The following is a 16,761-nucleotide window of genomic DNA, read 5'->3' on the forward strand; positions in this document are numbered from 1 at the left end:
AGGTCCAGGTCTTACCCTTTCTTTAGCTAATTCCTTTAGTTTGTTCTTTGCCTTTTAAACCTGGTGAAAACTGCTTCACAATGATCTCACTGAATTCCACTGCGCCTCCACATGATGCAGCCTGCTCATCCTTTTAGATGCTTACTGATACCTGTTTGTTACACTACAGTGCTTCATCCTTACCACCTTGACTTTTCAGCATCTCTCCTCATTAAGCCTGAAACAAGGAAAGATTGCGACAATTTTGCTTTCTTTTTTACCTGGAAGGAGCTACCCCAACTAAATTGGGGCCCAATCCTCTAAACAAGGAACGAGGCCCTTCTTTTTCCAAGATCACCCTGAAAGAGAAAAATATTATATAAGTTTTGGAAATGAGGAGAAAGAGATTAAGGAAGAGTAGGTATTTTAATTTAGAGTTAACAGACTGGGCAAGTGGCTCTCAATCTAGATGTTTAAGAATGATGTCTTGAAGGGCAATTGAGCATAATGGTTAATTAAGGATTTGAGTTGTGGGGCCGGACTTCTCAATACAAAGCCCAATTTTGGTAACTGACTAGCTGTGAAAACATAAAAGTAATAGCTTTTCTCTTATTCTTATTTTCATCAGCAGTAAACGACAGAAAAACAGTACTCTTTTTGGAAGTTACTATGAGGAATAAATAAGTTAATACATAAAAAGCTTAAGAGTACCTGGCTCACAGTAATAAGCACTTGCTTAAAATACAGATTTCTCTGATCCAGCCCTCAAAGTACAATGATAATTTGGTACTGGTCATTAAATGTGTTGCAGAACTCATGAGTGCCAAAACTGACAAAGACCAAAGGATTTTTCCCAGAAGACATTTTCTCTTGCGGGGTGGTGCTGTGACTCATACAAGTCCTGAGCAAGCACTAAGTGCTGAAAACATTTTTTTCTCATCAAAATGTGACAAGTACTAGGTTAGACAAGGTCTGAAGCCAACAGTTACCAAGGTGTGACTATATTCTGATTCACCAGGTGTAAGAGAATGCGCTCAGCGGCTTGCATTTTTACCATGCATCCAGGACTGACACAGGTTCTGATACAGAACCAGTTTTGATAAAACTAGATTAGACAGAAGCAGAATTAAGGATGACAAATTATAGTGCACATTTTGAAGATTCAGTGTTTGTTAGCCCTTTCTGTATCACAAATCCCCTTGAGAGATTCAGGAAAATAAATGTTCTTTTAAAAAAATATACATTTGTACTTGACTCTTATACAAGACGGCCTGGAAAAGTGAAAAATTACAAGCAGAGGCCAGAGGGTCCTGTAGTTCCTCTAGGGAAATTCAGAAATAGCAGAACCACTGAAAAACAGAATGAAAAATATAGTATTGTCATAAAGATCAAAGGGAGAACTTTAAGGAGAGGTAATCAGTAGTAATGAATGTCAAAATCACATTAAAACACTATTATTAATCAGATAGAAGTTGTTATATATAACTATGGTATTTTATTACAAATTTGTTAACAATTTCATTCTACCAATTCATGTACTCAGGTAAGTTTAAAAAAAAGAAGAGACTGATGAAATCTTTTGGTGGAGAAGGTAAACACAGTATGAGTTTATTTGCTACTACAAAATAAATATTACTGAACTAAGTTCAAACATATTATGCCCCAAGTGAGCTGATAAGCAAACACACAAGGCATTCAGTTGCATACCCAAATTTTTAACATATAAAATCTAATTTCAATAGTTCTGAAATTTTAATTTGTAACATAATGAAGTACGATAAAATGTAAAAGCAAAAAAATTTCAAAGCACCAAGAAATGTCAAATACTGCATCATTTAAAAATCAGAAGTCTACTTTAAATTTAAATTATTGTTTAGTTTATATAAGTCAGATTGATATAAATTGGGTGTACTTACTTAATCCAAAATAAAATACCTATAATAATTTTAGAAAATAAACCCATTGAATAAATGCAAAAAATATTGCAAATATACGTGATTTAGAAATAATACATTTTATATTACTCAACTGTTCCTTTCAATTAAGGATGATTGTTTTTTAATGAACATAATTCAGAGTAACTCTGCCATTTAGCTTGTAAAACACCTTTTAAAACATGACAATATAAAACAGAATTTAAAAAATCATGAACACTGTGCTCTCACTTTAGGCAATGGAGAGGTCCAGGAGACACGACCCGGTTGACACTGGCTCCAGCCATGGTGCTCAGCTGCACTTCAGAGACATACAGCGTCAGGGAAGATGACTGCAGCCGTGTTTTTACAACTTCCAGTGGACATGTCAGAATGGCTCCCACGGTACCACCACATCTACAAAAAATGGGAAGAACAAAACTTATCTACTTAATGTAGGCAATCCAGTCTTTGCCAGGATACTAAATATAACATTTTTTATTTTAGAAGGCTAAACAATTTTTTAAATGTTTCATTTATTTGATTGCATAGAAATACTTCTGGTAGCTAGAAAGAGCTGAGCTTAGTATCCACCTCACAAAAATTGGTCAAATGAGATAAAGAAATAGTCAAGAAATGTCCTATCTTGGACCCTTTCTTACACAGCAATAAAGGATGTGTTTCACAAGGGCGTAAACTAAAAAAGAGAATATATCAAATCATTACGTTGTACACCTAAGACTAATACAATGTTATATGTCAATGATATTAAAATAAAACAGAGGGGATGGGGGAAGGGGAATGAATGCAGAAACAGAATAACCCAGGAGATGGAGAAGAGGGTCCCAAGATGACAGTAAAATGTCAAGACTTAGAAAAATAACCAGGATAGGATTTGGGTGGTAGAGTTCAGAAGAATAAAGATCTCCAGGAAAAAAAAAAAGACTAATATATTCGATGGATATATTTGACCATACGAAAATAAATATTCAAGTATAAGTATTCACATAACTAAGCAAACATTTTAAAATGTGGGGGAACTATTAACTCTAGGAGGGGAAATGGAATTATTCAAAATGAAGCTGACAATTTATAACTTAGTTGTGCTATCAATAATATTTATATTGTCAAATGAGGGAAGCATCGACTACTGAGTCCACAAAAAGTTGTGATGTAAATAAATAACTACATATTGAGAAGAAAAGAAGAGGCAAATAGGGAGTGGTATACTATAACTAAATCCTCATCTACTAGAAAAGGAAGTATGGAGAAAATTTCAAAGGAACTACCTAAGTCATACAGAAGGTCCTCTAGGAAGATATGGGGGAAACCGGGGAATGCTGGTTTATTATTATTTTCAGCCGCCTAAAAGAAAAAAAAAAAACTTTTGAAAACATTTTTTATTTTTAATCAAAATTTTAGTAGTGTTTTTTAAAAACAGCAGGGGTTTTTAACTGAGGAATGTGGTTGCTATTTCTGGGACTCACTGGACCCCTTGAAAAAATTATGTGTGTAGTGTGCAAGTGTGTTTGACTCAGAACTTAAAAATAAACCCAGAATCTCATCCACTTCTCACCACATCCACTTTGGGTTAAGCCACTATCTTTTAAAATTAGTGTCTCCCTGCTTTTACCCTTGTCCCAACTCCTCTAATTTATCTTCAATACAAGTCAGAATAACTGTATTAAAAATTTAAGTCAGATCAGTCATTCCTCTGCTCAGAATTTTCCAGACATCTTAAGTCATTCAGAATAAAAGCCGAAGTCCTCACAATGGCGTAGAAGATCTCACACAGTCTGCTCTTCGCTGTTCCCCCTGACCTCATCTCTTACTATCTACCTTTTCACTGCTCCAGCCACACTGGCTTCTGTGATAACTAATTACAGTTGACCCATTAACAATGTAGGGGTTAAGAGGTGCCAATCTCTCCACCCCCATGTAGTTGAAAATCCACATATAACTTCTGACTACCCCCAAGCTTAACTACTATATTAACTACATCAAGCATGGTCCTGCCTCAGGACCTTTGTTCTCGCTCTTTCCTCTATCTGTAAAATTCCTGTCTGGAATATGGGAATGGGTTCCTACCATACCTTCATAGCTTTGCTCAGCTGTCACTTCTCAGTGATGTCCTCTTCAATCACAATATATAAAATCGCTCTAACTGCCACTTAACATACTGAATATTTTATGTACTTACTCTTCTGTGTCCCTTTGTGCTACAATGTAAGCATCGGAAAGGCAGCAGTTTCTATACACCACGAACCAGAACCTCTGATAATGCCTGTGGCATAGCAAACACTCATGTGTTGAAGGAATGAATGAACACTGTATCATTTGATATCCTAAAATTTAACAGATAGGAGACAGTGTACCTGGTTCAACTTCCTTATATTATAGGTGAGGAAACAAAAGTCCTGAAAGGGAAAACTACTTATTCTAGGTTGACAGTTACTTTAAGAACAAACCACTATCTCCTGCTTCTTAGTCCAGATCTTTCTTTCCCTTTTATCAGTGGCTTTCAAATCTTTGCCTTCAACCCATGAAAAATATTTTAAATTAAGATGCAGTATACACCCACATGAACCATTTCACAGAATATGGGGGTGGGCAAAAGTAGGTATATAGTTGTAAGTACGCAAACACAGATCTTTATTTTTGTATTAGTATTTATTATTGTATTATTTTCCATATGAATCTGTTGGTCGCTTTATTTGATAATCCACTAATGAGTAGCTATAAAATTTGACACACTGTTCTATACTAATTACATGCAATTTAACCAAAAAGGATGGGGGAAATTTTGTTTTTCTGCATTACGACACATCTTGTACAGCTTGTGGGTAGAGATATTTTTATGAGCTGGTCAATTCAATGCCAGATTAAAGCAGTGTGCTACACTTAATAGCTGGGGGCTGAGGACAATGCATTCACAGCTTCGCAATTAAATAGATATGAGCACAATTAAAAAATATATATGTATATGTACACACACACAACTTGTCTCATTTATGAATTCGTAAGACGTGGGCAGCACAATTATTTTCTTAAGCCAAGCAAATCATAACAAGTAATGGGAAAAAAAACTAGAGATTATTTTTAAAACATTCTGAATAAAAACGATAACATTTAAATTTTTTTAGTCTTATTCCACTCCCCCAATAAAGTTTCTTAGCAATGAATACTAATTTAATTTTTATTTATAAGCAAATTGCTCATGAATACTAATTTGCATAGCCAATATAGTGCTTTAAAAAAATTAGCAAGATGCCCTGACCAGTGTGGCTCAGTTGGTTGGGCATCATCTGGCAAAGTAAAAGGTTGCTGATTTGATTCCAGGTCAGGACGTGTATAATAGGCAATCGATAAATGTTTCTCTCCCTCTCTTCAAATAAATATATAGATTAAGTGTTGCCCTCAGAACACAACAAGTACACCAGCCTGTTAAACCAAGCACGCTGTTGACCGGAGGCAGCCAACTGACCTGGAGTCTGCACGATCCTTCCCCATGTGGGAAGGCCACCCTCCCCTCCACACCCCCACTCTTATTAGGGTTTTCTGGACCCAAGGGTAGGTAGGACGACGACCATGTCCAGCTTGAAGCAGCTAGAGGAGCTTGAGACCTTCGCCCATTGTCCTTTACAAGATTACAAAGGGTCCTAATATTTGAGAGGGGGTGGATAGTTAATTTTTATGAACCAGGGGTATGGACTTGGGGGGGATTGCTGGGGGAGGGGGGTGCTGGGTGGAGGGAAACAAGGGGGAGAAAATGGGAACTGTTGTAACAATATAATCAATAAAAAACATTAAAAAAAAAAGAAATAAAAAATAAAAAGTTAGCAAGACAAATGTAGAATGTACTGAGGCTGTGAAGAATCCAGGATGGAGAAGGGGAAGAACCTGGAATTTAGAAGGCCACATGGAAGACCCTGCCATTTGCAACAACAAAAATACATTATGCTAAGTAAAATAAGCCAGACACTGAAATAAAAGATGGCACTATCTCACTTTTGTGTGAAATCTTAAAAGGTTGAATATATAGAAACTGAGAGCAGACAGGTGGTTACCTCCGGTGAAGAGGTGGGGAAAATGGAGAGGTGGCTGGCCAAAGGGTACAAAATAGTAGTACTGTAAAACAAATGTCTGTAAAGTTCTAATATACAGCATAATGATTATAAATAATTGATTGTATAACTGTATGGAATACTGGAATTGGCTAAAAATAGATTTCAGGTACTCACATCTCAAAAACATTCTTTTTAACTACGTGAGATAATATGCTATATAGTAATCACCATGAATATCATGTTGTATACCTTATATATATAATTTTTAAAAAGTGAAGAAGCTCCTATAATTATAAAGGGATATAGAGGCTTTCTGATATCCAACAATCCTCAAGTCTTACTGTTTCTACAAACTTCCTTTCCTATTTCTTCTCACAATCCCCACTGCAAGTGCCTTAAAGCAAGCCTTCATTATTATTTCTTGTCTTTAACAGGTCCTCAGCTCCCCTGATCCAGTGATGCGACTGATGAGTTAATATCAGGTCTAAGGTGTTACCAATAAATTTGGTATTTCTTATGAGACTTCCGACCAAGATGGAGGCTTAGACAGACACGCTTGGTCTCCCTCTACAGAAAGGAATACAACTACCTCAAAACAAAAGATAACCAGAAGTTCCAGAAAATAAAACTACATGGAAGCCCAATGTATGAAGTTATAAATCAGTAGTGCTCGTCCGGATGGGTAGGAGGGGCGAAATCAGAACCGAAACAGAAAGGTCGGCGGTGCTGTTTGTGGTAGCAGGGGGGATAGCGGCAGGGGGAGCAGTCCCAGCAGCAGTCAAGTCCCGGCAGCTTGCGACCCGAAAGCTGGGAAAGGCAGCCCCCCCATTGCCTCAGATGGAGAGGCCCAGAGGGCAGGGGGATGGATCCTGGTCTCAGCAGAGACCCAGCAGAGAATAATAGCAGGAACCCATCTTGGACCCCCGCCCCCACACAAAGCGCCACAGCCCAGCGAAAAAGGTTGTGGACAGCTGCCAGTCCCCGGGTAGTGACAAGAACACGGGGCTCCGCCTCCTACAGCCTGCCCAGGAAGCAAAGCAAAACATAAATCTGTCAAAATGAAGCAGACAACGATTGAAATCCTGGTCACGCAGCTCACCAGGCAGCAGATGAGAAACCTGACAGATGAACAAATAGGAAACCTTTCAGAGGCTCAGTTCAGAGCTATAGTTATAAGGTGGCTTACAGAATTAACAAAAGATTTGGAACAAGACAGGGAAGGAATGAAAGCTACTCATACTGAAATGAACGAAAAAACATATGAGACAAGTGGTGAGGAAATAAAATCCAAAGATCAAATCAACAAACCGGAACATAGAGAAGGAACAGTCAACCAGTGCAGAAAGAGGAAACAAAAAGTAAAGAAAGTGAGGAGAGGCTCAGAAACCTCTGGGACAGCTATAAGAGACCGAACATTTGGATTATAGGGTTGCCAGAGGGCGAAGAAGAACTAGAAATTGAAAAATTATGTGAAAAAATAATGAAGCAGAACTTCTCGAACTTGGGGAAGGAAACAGACTTACAGGTCCAGGGAGCACAGAGAGTTCCAAAAAAACTGGACCCAGGGAGAACCACTCCAAGACACATTAAAATCAAATTGTCAAAAATTAAAGATAAAGATAGAATTTTAAAAGCAGCGAGAGAAGAAAAGAATCATGTACATGTACAAAGGGGTCCCAATTAGCCTATCATCAGATTTCTCAAGGGAGACCCTGCAGGCAAGAAGGGGCTGGCAAGAAATATTCAAAGTAATGAAAATCCAAAACCTACAGCCACAATTACTCTATCAAGGGAAACTGTCATTCAGAATAGAAGGGCAGAGAAAGTGCTTCCAGGACAAAATAAAACTGAAGGGTGTTCATTAGATCCAAACCACTATTATATGAGATATTAAAGGGACTGGTTTAGAAGAAGGAGGATCAAAACTATGAACATTAAAATGAAAACTGTATCACAAGAACCAACAACAGAAGCTAGGGAATTGAAACAAAGGCAAACTAAATAGGCAGCGAGAGTGGAAAAAGAACTATAGGTATGGGGAACATATTGTGGGGAGGTCAGCGGGGAAGGGGAAGGGGGAGAGAGATGGTATAGGAATTAAGAAGCATAGTAGGAGGGAATGGAATAGACAGGAAGAGGTTGAGAAGAACTATATGCACAACCAATGGACATGGACTAAAAGGGGGGGGCACCAGGTGGAGGGGAGCAGAGGGAAGGGAAATTGGGACAACTGTAACAGCAAAATCAAGAAAACATTAAAATAAAATAAATTTGGTCTTAATAGGACTAAGCTGGAAAAAGAAGAGAAAAAAACTCATGGACACAGACATCAGTGTGGTGACTGTGGCAGGGGGTGGGGAGTGGAGGTAGAAGAGGATATAGGGGGAAAATGGTGATGAAAATAATAAAATAAATTAAAAATAAATTTTAAAGACTAAGTTGGATGCTTTACTATTAAAGTTAGTTAAAAGTTACTCACTGCTTTGCTGTAAATGCTTTATTTAGCCAAGAATTTCAAGGAGAAAACAGCCAAGTTTGACCACAGAAGATCCTAGCTCATTATCCTGTAACGTCAAAAGTCCAGATGGGCGCTGGCTGCTGTGGCTCAGTGGATTGAGCATCAGTCTGTGAGCCAAGTGTTGCTGGTTTTTGATTCCCAGTCAGGACACATGCCTAGGTTGCACGCCAGGTCCCCAGTTGGGGGCGCGTGAGAGGTAACCACACAGTGATGTTTGTCTCCCTCTCTCCTTTCCCCCTTCTCTAAAAATAAATAAATAAACAAAACAAAAATCAAAAACAAAAACAAAAAAATCCAGATGGGGTAGTTTCTAGGCTTAAGAATCTAATAAAACTGTTATATGTCACCATACCTTTGGTAGATATGTTAGAGCCTTCGAACTATATATTTAGTGAAACTATTGGTCAATGTTCATTTTAAAGTTTTATAGGAAGATGTCACACATTTTAAAGTAGTAAGAAGGCCAAGGTTGCTTGGCGAGTCAGGTAATCATACAACTAAATGAGTAAAGCAGTGGCTAAAGGCTACTTAGAATGGAGTTCTGATTTTTTGTTTTTGTTTGCAGCCAGGCACAATGTAACCAAGAGACTGGTTAAAAACAAAACAGAACAAAACAAACTCAGTGCAAATAAGTCTTCTAAGAAAAGGTCTCTGAGGGCCCAGAAGTGCTTTCCCCCACCCAAGTTGTAAGAAGTCTGGGAGGGGTGAAGGAGACAGGTGAGAGGTAAGAGGAATCACTCACAGCTGCAGATCAGTTTCAGCCATATTGCCGCCAAGAGTCATCAATCCCTAGGTCATGTGCACAAACACAAAACCCCATCAGTGGGACAGCCTCAGGCCAGGGAACACTGCATCTTCAGTTTCCCTGGCTTTAAAGAATCTTTTACTAGCCTGGCCAGGGGAGGAAACCAAGGCACCCCAGGATTCTGCTCAGGAAAGGGTGGGTCATGGAAAAGAACTGAGATTCTAAGACTGTGGTTGTTAAGACATATTTACTTGACTTTAACCTTCTGAGCATGTACGGAGCAGGACACTTGTTTTTAATATGCAAGGTAATTTATAAATGGACGAAATCTATTAACTGGCTCACATTACTGTTGTGTGTGTGTATGTATGTACATATATAACAGGTACTTAAGTTGATATATTTTATTATGCAATGTAAAAATTACACTTCCTGTCAATCCAAGATTTCAGAAACTAACTTTTCCTTGGAAACTCCTATTTTATTATACGGCAAAAATGTTTATCAGTGGTTTTCCTTGAACCAACTGGCCCGCTTCCTTCATTTTTTGAGAAAAATGTCTGCCAAATAGTCAAGTCTGAATAGTCAATCTATCAATTGTTCTTTCAATAAGAACGGTTCTCATGAAAACAGAGGCTAGTTCAGCTCAGGACTGAAACAACTACAGAACTACTTTGGTATGCATAAGTACTTTAGTCATATTTCCCATTTTGTTACACAGAAATGTTAATTTAAAAAAAAACTCAGTAAAATAAAAGTAATTTTTCTGCTTTAAAAACATTTGTAAGTGAAGCTGGTGTTCTAAACTACAAGTGTCAACAACTACTAGTACAATTTGGTGACAGTGCTTTGATGCACGCTAAAGCATCAGCAGTTTTACCCATCATTGTTTCGGAACCATTAGTACAAATGCCAACATAGTGAAAAAGCAAATGTCTTAGTATTTTAAAGAAAACAGCTTCACACACACACACACACACACACACACACACATGCTTTCTCCTACATAATATTTAAGCTGCCTGTTACATTTTGGAGGGAATAAAAAATAAAATGTTGAGTTGGAGCAATCAACTTATAAACTGGTAAAGTAAACAATGTTAATAGTACTCTGCAGTATAACTGAATCATTCTTCCTTTTCTAGTTAATGTAAATTAGGGGGAGTAGTATTGCTATAAAAAAATAAAAGAAAAACGCTTTAGCCTTTGAGAAAAGCCAAAGTCTTTGGAATTTCCCAGAGGTCCATGACCGCACGGCTGTACTACACTAATACAATTATAGGAAAACAGTTTCAAGAATATTCTACATGAGGATAAGCAACTTCCCTTAGTCTTGTAATCTACTAGTAAGAATGAAAGAACACATTTTTACAAGAAAAAGAAGAGGGATAATAAAAGGTCGTGAAAATGATGTAACTAGGCTAATAAAAAACAAAGTGAAAATAAACCACATTAATTATACTTTTAAAGTATTCTACTTCTGCCCTGATTTTACAAGAAAGCAGTAAAGTAATATAACAAATTTATGCAGAATCAACGTATGATATCCAAGTGGGAGTTTCTTAATGAATAAATGAATAGGTGGATTAATTAATTCCGTAACAGCAAAGTCTTTTAGTTAATCTAAGATATTACTCATTTTATGTATTAAGCTCTCACTGTCATAGGAGCTACAAAGGAAAAAATTCATCCACTTAAATACTGAAGGTTTAGTCCTCCCATTTGAGATGGTCTCTCCAATATAAAAAAGAAAAAAGCGAACTGCCTCTTGGTGGACATGTGCAGCTGACCCAATACTAGACAGTGTGTAGTTCTATTAAAGAATTTAAAAATATATTCATAGTTTATGTATTCATAAACAAACATAGTGTTATTAAAACTAAAATTAAACCTTACTGACATCCTTTTGCAGGCTGCTGTGAGTTGCCTCCATAACTCAATTAATATAACCAAGGACCTTACAAACTCTGAATATTAACTTTGGCAAAACATAATGGGGCCAAAGGGTGTCTTAAAGAAAGCACGAGTTATGCATGTGAGTATGTCACCCAGACCCAAGGTCCAGTGCTGATCTGTTTCAAATGTTTCTGATTTAATAATATTGCCACTACACTATTAAAAATCTCTCTGAGGTCCTGATAAACACATACTTGAATAAATCCTATTATAATTATCAGGAAAATAATACAAAGGCTCCACATTCAGACAATTTTTACCTAAGATTAAATGTCATTATAAAAGGTTACTTAGTTCTTTTAAAATATACTGTTTCACAATTTAATCCAAACAATACCTGTGTTTGCCCAGGTAAACAGTTTAAAAATTTAAAAAATCTCTTTCCTTTCCTCTAATTATTATTAAAGTAAAAACTAAATTTCCTAATTCCTAATTTACTTGAGTCTATCAGGATTAAAAAAAAAAAGAAATCTAGTTTCTATGACAAACATCCTAAAACTAAGCCGCTATAAGATATAAAAGAATTAGATATATTCAATTAAGAACAATGTCACTGACACAACCTGATTTGCACTCCCACGATGTATAGCATAGTTTTCCAGAATATTCTACAGAATTGACTGTATATAATATAGAGCTGGAAGAACTTTAGAGATTATTCTCTTTTTAAATTATATTTTATTGAGTATGCTGTTATGGTTGTCCTGATTTTCCCCCTTGAGATTATTTACTTCTCATTTACATATATGAAAAATAGTTTGACCTTGGGTAAGTCAATTTTTCACACCCTAGTATTTTTTCCCTATTCGAAGAGGACTGAACAGATGATTTTTACCATCCTCCTTTGTTCTGTTTTTCTGAAACAGAAGCCAGGTTTTATATTGAGCAACGTATGCCACCACATATAAATGTAAAATCAGGTGAAAATGCAAAGGAAGAGAATTTACAAGGCTGAGTATCTTTCTTGTGCCAGGCTCTACATACCAGTATCTAGTTTAATATTCTAAAGAACCTGCACAGGCTAGGTTCTTTGAGGTAGGAGGAGCTCCTATATCTATTACATTTAGATGCTGCAAAAACTCCATTCCCACTTTTAAAGAAAAAGCTAACGAGTAGGGCTTTTATATGTATTAATAACAAAGTTGATGATCCTAATCCAAACTGGGAAGTTAGTGCAATCAAGCTAACATTTCAAATAAATTTACCCTCTTTTTAAGAAAACCTGATATATAAATCGCAAATGCAAAGTAATAGAAGTATTAGAACCTAGAGAAAGGCCTTAGAAATCACAAAGTACTACTTCCCATTTTACAGATGAAGCAATTAAAATCAAAGGGTTTCTCCATTTTCCACTGAAAACAGTGGCCAGAGTAGTGCAGTATCCTAACATTCAGGCATCTGCTGGTGATCTAATTACAAGAGGGAATCCAATTATCTGCATACCAAGGCATCTTTAGAACATCTACATGGCTAATGAGTTTTTTAAAAATGATTTAATTTGCCCAGATTATTGGTAAATGAGTCAGCAATGTGGAAAGCACACTTTGCCTAAACTGGGTATCACGGATTAAAAGTAATATTTTTAATGTCAGAACAGTTGTTGGCCCGTAACTGGTGTGCAGCAAGTTTGTTGAATGAATATGCCAACAACCCAAATAATGTCATGGTTGGCCATTAAGTCCATATATCCAACTGAAATCAAAACAGTTAATAGAACTGCGTATGTATTACCTTAATATTCTTAAAAAGATCCATTTAAAACCAAACTGTATGGCCTAAAGGAATATGACTTTATATGGTCATCTAGGCAAAAAAAAAAAAAAAATATATATATATATATATATGCCTCAGCGTAATTCACCATAGCCATTTTTGATAACTTTAGGATCCTACAGATAACTCCTAAACTTAAAATTCGTTATCATTCTCCAAATAATTTGGAAGGAACAAACCCAAAACGGAATCCAAACTGGTTCAAAATATCTGTACCACTCAGAATGGCAATCTAAGATTCAGTCCTAATCTTGTACACATAATACTGTCAAGCTTTTGACCTCTCCCAATCCCCATACTTTTCTCTTTTAGGCAAAGGAAAAGCAGTTGGTGCAGCAGAGAGTTGGTTTCCATGAAAAGAATCTGACCTCAAAGGCACTGCCGTTTTGCACCGCACCTCGTAACCTGGAGAAGCTTGCGAAGGAAAATTTCAGGAGCTAGAAACCTACAGCTACTGCGGGAGAGAGAATACCAAAGCCTATATGGGGCCAGGACCCACCCCGGCGGAGCAGGCCCGGGAATCGGCTGCTGGAGTCCGCAACGAGGCCCGAGCGACTTGAGGAGACCCCGTAGCCCGCACAGCAAGAAGGGAAGGAGGAGGCGGCCCCGGCGCCCATTTTGTCCTCGGCCTTCGCACTTCCCGCCCGGTTCCTACCCACGTATCAGCCAAACAGACTAGTGAGGCCCGCGGTGACACTCCGCCCGTGGACCCTCATCCCGGACACCCGCTAGGAGTCCGCGAGTGGCCTGGTTGAGCCTTGGCCCCAGGGGCCCACGATGACCCCAACCCCTCCCGCCGCGCCTCAGGCCAGAGGATCAGGCGTCAGCCTCGCTCCACCTCCACAGGCCCAAAAAACCTCACGTCTTTCCTCGGCTTCATTCTCTCAACCCTTCCCGCCAGGGCCGCCCCCCACATCCTGCGGACCCGAGCCCCCTCTCCACTCTCGCGCGTGTCTCAGGCCACGGCCCTCAGCCTCTGCTCAGTCCCTTGGCCCCAGTCAACACGCCCCGCCTGGACCGTACCCTCCGGCAAACAAATGCACCAGCGTATCCCTCTGGCTCATTCTCTCTCCCGCATGTCCTCTGGGCGCTGAGGCAAGACGCAGATTCGGCCGCCCACTACCGCCGGCGGCTTTGGTCCGGGACTGGAGCCGCACAGCGCCCCAAGGGCGGCGAGGGAAGCTGGCGGAGATACGACTGGAGAAAATGACCGGAGCGGCCCTCCCAGCAGCGTGGAGCCGCGCCGCCTCGCGCCCTAGCTCAGCGTTCGCTACTAGAGCTAGAGAGCGGCGCAGAGGTAGCTGGAGGGTCCGCTGCGTGCGAGGGCGTGAATAGGTCGGAGACCCTCCTCTTCCCGCCCCCCCCCCCCCCGATATAAACAGAAGCTGCCATTGGTCCGAGACGCTTGACGTCACGTTCTGGCATGCCTGTTTCACGTGATCGCTAAGCGGTTTCTCAATGAAAGGGGCCAGTAGGCGGGGCTAGAGCGCGTGCTGTGAGGGTAGTGGGTCATTGTGCCCTCGCACCTAATCCGCTGGCAGTGAAGGCCGCACCCCAAGACGTCTGGGCCCACGTGGGTTCATAGAGCCGGTGCACCACGCTCCCGCCCCGACTACGTGGAGAAAACCGCCTGGATTCCTGGTACGCCAGCAGAGTAGGGGCGCAGAGTCTCCGATTTACTTTTTTTTTTTTTTTAAGAGCTAAACTGGTTTACAACAAAATTGAGATTTACCATTGACCCCTTTTTAATTCACTTTTTAAAAATTGGATTTATGACCCACATTTCTGCTTCTTGGTGTCTATCTCAGAGTAACAAACAATGTACTCTTGCAGGATCACAAACAACAGTACAGTGTTTACAAACAATGCTTCTAATAGTGGGAAATTGGCATCAATAGTGGAATGGAGAATTAAATCATGAAACATTCCTATTGTGAATATTATGCAAGGATGACAAGGGGAGGGGTAGATCTGTGTGGGGAAAAATCTCCAAGCCTAACTAAAACAGAAAATATGATTAAAACACTAAGATTTACTTTAGAAAAAATACATTTACTCATTCTTCTAATCAGCAAATGTTTCATACATACACAGACACACAAATAAGATAAAAATCTAAGGAAAAGAAAATGTTTTATTTCTCTAAAACATGATAATTAACTATTTAGAATGTTAATTAGTAATTATTTCTAAGATGCAGAGAAGTACAGAGAGTATTATAACACATAATTTGTACCCATTACCCACACTGAAAAATGTTAATATTTTTCACTTCTGTGGTAACTTCCATTCTACCTGCAAGGCCCTCACCACCCTTTCCTAGTCATATGTGATGATCCAAGACCCACGTTTCTTCCCTTCCTGGGCTACTTCTTTCATGAAGTCGTCCCTGATTGCCTCAGCTCTGTAAACTCTACCACTCCTAAACTTCTGCAAAATATACAAACTTCAAGCCACTGGCAAGTGTTCATCCACTCCACAGTAAATGTTCATCTGTAAAAGAGGCAGAAGAGTACCCACCTCGTAAGGTAGTTGTGAGGACTAAATATGTCAAAATATATAAAGCACCTACAGGAGTGTTATATAAGGTCTACATAGAATAATCAGTAGTATTATTTTACTGCCTTGCATTCCTAATAACAAAAATGGCAGCTGATACTTCTTGAGCGCTAACTAATGTGCTAGGCTCTGACCTAAGCACTTCATAGCATTCTCTTATTAAATTCTCACAACTACCCTATGATGTATATGGTATTATTCCTCCAATTTTTCAAGAGGAGGTTGAAGTGTAAAATAATTAAGTGGCTTGCCCAATATTATCCAGTTCATCCAGAAGGAGCTTGGATTTGAATCCAGCAGAGTCTATGTGATTCCAGAGCTTCAGTTGGTGAAGTAATAGCTAGCTGCCCATTAGTGAGGGGACATTTGAAAAACAAAACAAACAAACAAAAAACCCCAGAAAAGTAGAAATAAAACTTGGCACCCTGGACGTACTTCCCCCAAACCATTGTATTAACATTTAATGGGTATTTCTTTCTTTTTAAAAAAATAGCTTTATTGAGTTATCATTCACATGCCATAAAACTCACCCATTTGAAGTGTATAATTTAGTGGGTTTTACTATATCCGTGTCACTCCCGAGTCGGACTGCACAGCCATTTTCGGCGGTGCAGATAGACTCTTAAGAAGCTACACCATCATCTCTCCAGACGGACGGCTGCCGACGACGACGACGACTGTATCCTCATGGTTGTACAACCATCACCACAACTTAATTCCAGGACATTTTTCTCACCAAATAAGAAACCCTACACTCATTAGCAGTGACTCCCATCCTCCTCTCCACAATCACCTGACAACCACTAATCTACTTGCTATCTCTGGATTTGCATAATCTGGACTTTTCATATAAATGGAATCATACAATGTGTGGCCTTTTGTGTCTGGAGTTTTTTTAAACTAAGCCTAATGTTTTTAAGGTTCATTCATGTTACAGCATGTATCAGTACTTCTTTACCCTTTATGATGGAGTAATTTTCCATTGTATAGATAGATACACCACATTTTATTTATCCATTCTCAAGTGATGGCCACTTGGATTGTTTCCACTTTTGGGTTATCATGAATCATGATGCCATGAATATTTGTGTACAAGTTTTAGCCTAGAAATATGTTTTTAATTCTCTTGAATATACCCAGGAGTGGAAGGGCTGGGTCATAAGATAACTCCATGTTTAACCCTTTCGGTAACTACCATACTTTTTTCCAAAGTCCTCCTCGGCAGCCGTCCGTCTCGAGAGACGATGGTGT

At 38.9% G+C, this 16,761-nt stretch overlaps 1 protein-coding gene across 1 annotated transcript in view; it reads right to left on the bottom strand.

The window, feature by feature from the left end:
• SLC25A36 (solute carrier family 25 member 36) overlaps positions 1 to 14,276 on the bottom strand; it is a 30,917-nt gene extending 16,641 nt beyond the window's left edge. The window contains exons 1-3 of the mRNA XM_090284254.1: positions 13,975 to 14,276; positions 2,145 to 2,309; positions 261 to 338 (exon numbers count right to left, since the gene is read on the bottom strand). Coding sequence (XP_090140380.1) covers positions 261 to 338; positions 2,145 to 2,309; positions 13,975 to 14,015 — 284 coding nt within the window. The 5' untranslated portion in view covers positions 14,016 to 14,276. The remainder of the gene's footprint in view (positions 1 to 260; positions 339 to 2,144; positions 2,310 to 13,974) is intronic.
• Between the last annotated feature and the right edge of the window lie 2,485 nt (positions 14,277 to 16,761).

This window comes from Furipterus horrens, unplaced genomic scaffold, assembly GCF_987537825.1.
Source record: "Furipterus horrens unplaced genomic scaffold, mFurHor1.1.pri manual_scaffold_7, whole genome shotgun sequence".
NCBI classification, from domain to species: domain Eukaryota; kingdom Metazoa; phylum Chordata; class Mammalia; order Chiroptera; family Furipteridae; genus Furipterus; species Furipterus horrens.